This window comes from Engraulis encrasicolus, chromosome 6 (genome assembly GCF_034702125.1).
Source record: "Engraulis encrasicolus isolate BLACKSEA-1 chromosome 6, IST_EnEncr_1.0, whole genome shotgun sequence".
NCBI classification, from domain to species: domain Eukaryota; kingdom Metazoa; phylum Chordata; class Actinopteri; order Clupeiformes; family Engraulidae; genus Engraulis; species Engraulis encrasicolus.
Genome location: NC_085862.1, coordinates 4,378,079 through 4,386,540, shown reverse-complemented (window position 1 = coordinate 4,386,540; position 8,462 = coordinate 4,378,079). Strand labels below are relative to the sequence as shown.

The 8,462-nt window shown below is 47.2% G+C and overlaps 1 protein-coding gene across 1 annotated transcript in view; it reads right to left on the bottom strand.

Moving 5' to 3' along the window:
* Nucleotides 1-8,073, bottom strand: part of LOC134450519 (neurocan core protein-like) — an 84,297-nt gene extending 76,224 nt beyond the window's left edge. Inside the window, exons 1-3 of the mRNA XM_063200358.1 lie at nucleotides 8,015-8,073; nucleotides 5,604-5,611; nucleotides 1,533-1,646 (exon numbers count right to left, since the gene is read on the bottom strand). Of these exons, the coding sequence (XP_063056428.1) occupies nucleotides 1,533-1,646; nucleotides 5,604-5,611; nucleotides 8,015-8,073 (181 nt within the window). The remainder of the gene's footprint in view (nucleotides 1-1,532; nucleotides 1,647-5,603; nucleotides 5,612-8,014) is intronic.
* Nucleotides 8,074-8,462: the final 389 nt, after the last annotated feature.

Genomic DNA, 8,462 nt, shown 5'->3' with positions numbered 1-8,462 from the left:
AAGCTTTTAAAATCGATGACGATTTAAAATCGTCAGTGCGGTTGAATACAAAACATGTCGTCCGTGGGGGCCCCTCCTACTCGGGGGCCCTAGGCAGCTGCCTACTTTGCTTACCGTAACGCAACGGGCCTGCACACACACACGTCTCCCAGGGCACCCTGTCTGCACTGCATGCTACCTCTCATCAACACACTTCCCTCCTCCTCTTCTTGTCCATCCTTTCTTCCATTTCTCTTTCCTTCTCTCTGTCCCTCTTTCTTTTATTGTCTCAGTCCTCCTCTGTGTGTCACTTGTTCATTAACCCATTCTTATTCCCATTCTCTCTGTCTCTCATTCTTCCTATCTCTCTCTCCTCTCTCCCCCTCTCTCTCTCTCTCTCTCTCTCTCTCTCTCTCTCTCTCTCTCTCTCTTCATTTCATTTTTCCTCTCTCTTCCTCCCCTCACCTGTCTTTCTCTTTCTCATGGGCCCCATCTCTCTCATTCTTCCTCTTCTTGTATCTTCCTCTCTCTGCCTCCCTTCCACATCTCTCTCTCTCTCTCTCTCTCTCTCTCTCTCTCTCTCTCTCTCTCTCTCTCTCTCTCTCTCTCTCTCTCTCTCTCTCTCATTCTTCTTCTTTGTGTACCTGCTTCTCTCTCCATCCTTCCCTCCTCCACCTCTCTACCCCCTCCTCTTCTCTCCCTATCCCTCCACCACCTCGCTACCTCTCCTCCAACTCTCTACCCCAACTCCTCTTCTCTCTCCACCCCACCTTCCCCCCTCCATCCACCCACCCTCTCCTCTTCTCTCTCCATCCCCCCCTCCTCCTCTCCTCTTCTCTCTCAGGATTGATTGTTCATGGATCATTACCTATCCATGCTGTCCTGTCTATGAGCTGAGGCCTTCTAACAGTCTGTGTGTGTGTGTGTGTGTGTGTGTGTGTGTGTGTGTGTGTGTGTGTGTGTGTGTGTGTGTGTGTGTGTGTGTGTGTGTGTGTGTGTGTGTGTGTGTGTGTGTGGGTGTGTGTGTGGGTGTGTGTGTGTGCGCGCGTGTGTCTATGTGAATGTGTCTGTATGTGTATGTGTGTGTGTGTGTGTGTGTGTGTGTGTGTGTGTGTGTGTGTGTGTGTGTGTATGTTTCAGGGGTGTGGATGAGGATGTGAGCGTGAGGGTTTTGCGGTTTCGGAGTCGAGTGAGAAATCCCTCTGGCCCCTCTCTGGCATTAAAGCTGACAGATCAATGGAAATTCGGTGTGTTTTGTGTGTGTGTGTGTGTGTGTGTGTTTGTGTGTGTGTGTGTGTGTGTGTGCGTGTTTGCACACTGTGCATGTGTGTGTCCATGCATGTGTGCGTGTGTGTATTTGTCGTGGGGGTTGTGAGGCGAGCAGGAGTTTGGAGGTGTGTGTGTGTGTGTGTGTGTGTGTGTGTGTGTGTGTGTGTGTGTGTGTGTGTGTGTGTGTGTGTGTGTGTGTGTGTGTGTGTGTGTGTGTGCGTGTGTGTGTGTGTGTGTGTGTTTGGGGGGTGGTGTCTTTGGGGGTGAGAGCCGTCTGGCCTTACCTTTCTCACACGTGGCTCCGCCGTAGCTGGGCAGACACAGGCACACAAAGGAGTTGATCTCATCAATGCAGGTGCCGCCATTTTGACACGGGTTGGACTGGCAGTCATCGATATCTGTCGGTGGAGGGTAAGATGTGGTGGTGGGGTGGGGAAGAGTATTGGGGTAGTTGGGGGGGTGGTCGAGGGGTGGGAGAGAGGGGGTTTTAGGGTGGGGGTGAGGGTGGGGCGAGAGGGAAAAATCTTTTAGAGAAATCGGAATCTGGCGGTAGTGCAAATTGCCTGTCACTTTCACTTACATTACAGAGTAGTGGATAGAAAGGTACCCCCCCCCCCCTACCTCCCTCCCTACCTCCCTGCCCCACCCCATCCCATCCCGTCCCAAACTCCCTCTTTTGGAAAACATCTGAGCCCTTTTTGATGAAAGGTAATTAAAAAGATTGATTCGTCCTATCATGGAGGTGGTGGTGGTGGTGGTGGTGGTGGTGGTGGTGGTGGTGGAGGTGGTGGTGGTGGTGGTGGAGGTCCAGGGATTTCTGGCTCTTTCCCTGGACAACACACAACAGCATCCTCATATGGTATACAGCCATACAAATACAGAGTGCAGTCACTACAGTAACACTGACACTGAGAAAAAGGCCCTCAAAGTATTATAGTATTTGTTTGAATGTTGCAGTTACTTTGACAAGTTTGACAGAGCAATATCTCTAAAACAGGATACATTTGGACCATAACATGCACACCAAGATGTTCGCGTTCACTTAACGTCTCCGGGAGCATCGCGAGTCCGAGTCAACGTCCACGTTCTATCTGCGGGCAGCAGCCATTCATTTTCAATGGAGCACGCACATTGAACGCGGACGTCCGAGGAGGAAAATAGACTCGAGTTCTATTTTCAAGGGCCGGACATGCGCCGTGCTTACACCGCACTCCTGTGCATGATCTGTTTACATGTATTCTAACCGTTTCGGTGATAACGGACACGTGAAGTGGACGTTAAGTGGACGTCCACGCCGTTGGTGTGTATGCACCGTAAGGCTTTGTCACAAGATAAAGAAGGTGCTATGAAAACCATATAGGCTACCGTCTGAATTCAATGTTGACAGAATACTACTGCAATTACTGCACTTTGCCTTTGTAGGGCAGTTCATCTCCCCGTTCTATGGCAAACACATCAGTTGTTAGCATTGGTGCCTACAGCTAATGGAGGACTGTTCTGATCTAGTGCGATATGGACAAATATCCACCAAAAAACAACACACTGAACCCCATGCTACACAAGACCAGATGATCTCACACACACACACACACACACACACACACACACACACACACACACACACACACACACACACACACACACACACACACACACACACACACACACACACACACACACACACACACACACACACACACACACACACAGAGACTTTTCTTGGTGTTGTCGGTCTCCATTTCGTATGCTGATCTGTGCCGCAGGCTAAAATCAATGGAGGCTCAGCTGGCATGCAGCGCGTGGGGAACCCCCAACTCCACACAACCCCACACAACCCCCCACCCCCACATCTCATCCCATGCCTGAGAACCCTCTAACCGGCTGACATCTACCACAAGTTTAGAGGTTAGCTTGAGGATCAGGCTCCAAAACACCACACAGACATACACGCACGCACACGGACACGGACACACACACACGCACACACACACACACACACACACACTAAGAGCACCATGCAGGCTGGATTAATGAGCTTTGAGAGAGTCTGAAGAGGGCTACAGATAAAAGAGCTAAAAGAGGTTCTTGTTTTATCAGAGCTATGACCAGATAAAAAAGAATATTTCTGAGACAGAAGATCAAGAGTATTAGTTCAAGAATGGGTTATCATGTCTACACAATAAATCAATGGACTGCAGTGAGGAGTTTTACAGATTATGATTGTCCCTCGTGCATCTTACTTATAGCTATAAACCCTTCAAGCATTGATTTAGATTGGAAAACCTCTCCGTTTTTTCCCGTTAAAGCCGCTTTTCAAATGGTACTGAATCGCAAATGAAAGAATGAGCTGGAGAAATCTATGGATCCATCTCCGTGTGTAAATCTCTGGCGCTTTTATCAAAACGATCATGGCAAGAATCTCTCTGTACGAGAAGAAGACAACGCCCCAGAGAATCAAACCGTCCATCTTCTCTCAGTGCGAAGGAAAGCTTCCCTGAACCCGACCGACAGAGGACCCGGCCGGATGACAAAGGACTTGACAAGCATCAGGCCCTGAGAGACAGGGGCGCCGACAGCTTTTGCTGGGCCCAAGACAAAAACATATGAAAGGCCACCCCCCTCCACACACACACACACACACACACACACTCAATATACATACAGTGTATTGGGGACCCAATTGTAGGACCCAGGACCACTGACTGCTTGGGTTGGGCCCCATGACATAGTCATCTGAAAGGACCCCCCACCTAAAACATGAGTGTTGCTCAGGGACGCAAAAAGAATTTCAGTGTAAACTGACAAAAAAGTCCAATCGTAATCGTAATCGTAATCGTAATCGTAATACAATCTGGGCCCTTTATGTCCCTGGGCCCAGGACAGACCCCTTTCCCCCTCCTGTCGGCTTCCCTGTTGGGCCTGCCACTCTCTGGGCCTGGGCCAGCTGACCCCTTTGTCCACCCCCCCCTGGCGGCTTCCCTGATCTACCCAGCAGAGGAGCGGGTGGCGGATGGCTGACTAAAGGCTTGAACCAGCAGAGGAGCGGGCAGCGGATGGCTGACAAGAGGCTTGACAGGCGTCAGGTCCTGAGAGATGCCATGCTGGAGCTGTCAGAGCGCCAGGCTGTCAGGGGCGTGTGGAGAGCACAGAGTTATGGATTGATGTACGATATGGGGGGCACGCCTGGGCTGGGGTGGGGTGGCACTGTGCTGCGAGGAGGGAGGAGAGAGGAAGGAGATGGCAGCCTGGAGGTCAGAACAACAACAAGTATCCTGGTGGATCAGACATGTTCACTTTGCTTCACTTTTTGGGTAAAGACTCTGCTTACTTCTGGAGTGACATATACTATAGTGCTTTCTTTTTTAGGGCTTTTATGTCTTGTGTGATGATAGGACAGTCCCGATGATGACAGGAAGAGAGTGGGAGAGAGTGATGGGTGAGATTTTCACTTTACTGCAGATTTTGGGAGCAGATTTTACTTTACTTTTATTTTCACAGAACAGCAACAAGTATCCTGGTGGATCGGACATGTCCCCTTTGCTTCACTGTTTGGGTAAAGACATACCTATATACGTAGTTCTTTCTTTTTTAGGGATCTTGTGTCTTGTGTGATGATAGGGCAGCCTAGATTATGTCAGGGAGAGTAAGTGACAGTGATGGGGCCACACCACCCCCCCGGAAAACACTTTCTGTGGACTCTTCTCTGTGATCACTTTAGAAGTATTAAGGCCTGCCTTCAACCATAACATTTTCAAAAGAGTTAGGGAGGGTATGCATATCATTATGATGATTATGTCAGGAAGAGAGTGGGGAGAGAGTGATGGGGGCAGGCAGGATTGGGACATGGCCAAGGCTGCACTCGAACCCGGGTCCCCATGGACAAGCAAGCCAGTATGTGGCAGGCTTAGAACGCTGAACCACAGCACCCCACAACAAATACTTTCTGTGGACTCTTCTTGGTCAATGCTTTAAAAATATAAACACCTGCCTTCAACCATACAATCTTCAAAAGAGTGAGGGAGGGTATGCACACCCACCTTGCTGAGGCCAGAGGTGCAGGACAAAGGGCATCTGACAATATGAAGACCCTGCTGTGTCGAAACATAGGACTTCAATAAACCTTCAACTAAACTACAGTGTGCAGACGTCTACTTTTTCTACTGCCAACCAACCACAACTTGCTTGCAATTGCTAGACACGTGGCATATATGTAGGCTGCATACTCAAATAGAGTGTTCAGGATTGATGTCTGTTTCGTCAACATCCAGAACCTCACCATCAAAAGCATCCAACATTCAAAACATCACCTTCCAAAACATCATTCACATTCAAAACCATCCAAACAATCAGTTTACAGCCGGACCTGCAGGGGGCAGACAACATTGCAATGGCCACACCATAGCACTTCAACTGTGACTTCCTGTCAGGTGACCGCCACTTCCTGTATGACAGCCATTTTAAAGGCAGTTCAACACATGCTGCAGAGGAGAAGACAAAGGAAAGTTTGTTTGAGCAAAAGCTTGAAGAAATACAAACTAAACCAACTAAAGAAGAACTAAGAACTATCCCTCAGTTAACCGGTCAGACGCAACTGGTAGGAGATTTAACTCTTAATACTTACCTTTTGTTTGAAAGGAGGAACTTTGATCCTTCAAGTGTGCACCTGTGAAATGTTTGCTCTTAGTCGGTGATTAAGTTTAAGTTAAATGTTACACTTGTGTTTTCTTAGTTTGTAGATTAAAATTGTTTAAATGTAGATTGAAATTGTTTGAAAAGAAAACCTCTTTTGATCAATGATTTGATTAGTTGCTCAATCGGCTGTAATTGTTTGGAGTGACAAACCTGATGCTTTATTTGAGTTATGCTTTTGTTTGTCAAACTCCTGTTCAAGTTAATTATTTGCCCATCTACATATCTACTGTTTTCTAGATTATGCAATTAGCATATATGGATTTAATGCTAAAACGGAAAGCTTAAACTTAAAGGTTTGTGTGACAAGTAAATTGAACACAAGGATATTACTGATTTGATTTGTATTGCAAGTTCAGGTTGTGATAACTTAGTAATTAATCCTGAATTATTTTTGTATTTTTACATGTTCATTTATTTGTCTCTTGAAATAACACCATGTCTTTTCTGTTATATTGTTCAAGGTTTTCAACCTGACTGCCCGATAGAACCCCTTCAACAACAAAAGAAACTTAATAAAAGACAAAAAGGGGAACCATCGTGTCCGAGTTGTTCCTTGCACGACTGGGCTCTTTTCAAGTTCGAGCAAAACTGAGGGAAAATCAAACCAAAAACCCACCAGAACTTGACAATGTCAGGGCATTCTATCCCTCACAATGAGTGAAAGCGTCTTGTCTTGGCTTGTGGATCAGTAACCAAAGCATGTACTGCAGTCAAAGGCCAAGGCAGACCAAAGCATGTACAGTACTTGAAGGCCAAGGCAGGCCAAAGTCTTAGTGGAGTTGCGTGATTGGGATTGTAACATGAAACACTATCTTGTTCTTCTTGTTTCGTCTAATCTTGTTTAACGGAACAGTCCACTGTGTTTCAATTATAAAGTGTGTTCTTCTCTGAACTGAGAAGAGTTCATCCCGAGTTGTCTCGTCTTCGGACGTGGCCCCAGTCAGCAACGTGCACGGCACACGCACGCTAGAATTAGCTTGGCTCAGCTCGGTATGAACTCATCTCAGGTCAGGGAACATACTTTATAATTGAAACACGGTGGACAGTTCCTTTAAGTCATAATATCCTAATATTCCTCTTTCCTCAGTATTGCAACAGTAAAAACATTATTCTCCTCTTCTTCCCTCTGTCCTCTCACCATCTACTCTCCTCTCCTCTCCTCTCCTCTCCCCTCCCCTATACCCTCCTCTCCCCTCCCCTATACCCTCTTCTCCTCTCCTCTCCTCTCCTCTCCTCTCCCCCCTCCCCCTTCCCTTCCCTTCCCTTCCCTTCCCTTCCCTTCCCTTCCCTTCCTTCCCTTCCCTTCCCTTCCCTTCCCTTCTCTTCTCTTCACTTCTCTTCCTCTTCCTCTTCTCTTCTCTTCTCTTCTCTTCTCTTCTCTTCTCTCTCTTCTCTTCTCTTCTTGTTCTCTTCTCTTCTCTTCTCTTCTCTTCTCTTCTCTTCTCTTCTCTTCTCTTCTCTTCTCTTCTCTTCTCTCCTCTCCTCTCCTCTCCTCTCCTCTCCTCTCCTCTCCTCTTCTCTCCTCTTCTCCTCTCCTCTACCTCCCTCCTCACCCCCCCCTCCTCCTCCTCTCCTTCGTCAGCAGGGCATCCATCCAGCCCCTGCCTGCTCCAACAGAAGCGATCTCCTCTCCTTTTAAATCTGTGCATAAATGCACACGCACAAGCCAAGCTGCTCGAGGCTCAGAATCGCCAGCTCAAACTGCTCGAAATGCAATATTGCCGAGGACCAGAGCTGCGATGAATCTACTTATTCTCCTTCGCAACAGCCAAAAAAACGAAAAACACTGTGCCAGTGAATACTATTATCCATCTTGTTACATGGACGTGGGAGCTGAGAACGCATTACTAAGAAGCAGACTGTTTAATGTTTCATGGCAATACAATACAACATTACATGCTCATGTTACTGGCATGCTATGTAAAGTCTGCACTACAACACACTGTACTGTAAGCCTTCTTATTGTATTCTGGCTGTTCAGGTTTTCATAAGCCTCATTTCTGGGCCATTCAGGTAAAGCCACAGTGGCATCCCCTCTCTCTGCACCTGGCACAGTAGAAGTGAGATGTCTCACCTCACGGAGGAAGCCATCATGCCCAGCATAAGCATCCCCATCATGCCCAGCATAAGCATCCTTCTTGGGCATCAAACACGTCGGCCAATGGGAGCAGAGCAGAGTATGCCAAGGCTGCCCAAGCATAGCATAGCCGCCCACTACAGCACACAACCTCACATAGCCGCCCACTACAGAACACAATCTCATCTCTCTCTCACCACAGAATCCCATCGTGAGCTGAGAATTATAAGGTTCTATCTCCATTTTTGGCAAAATTGAGTTTTTGACATAATCTGACCCATTACATGTTTATTAATGCCTGTGTGGTGTTATTATTTTTTTTTTTTAAGTATTATTTCACATTGTTATTAATAGAATAAAAACGTTTTATCTCACAAAATAGCTGGGACGTAAAAACTTTGATGCTCAATATCTCAGAACTACCCTAAACGGAGATAGAACCTTA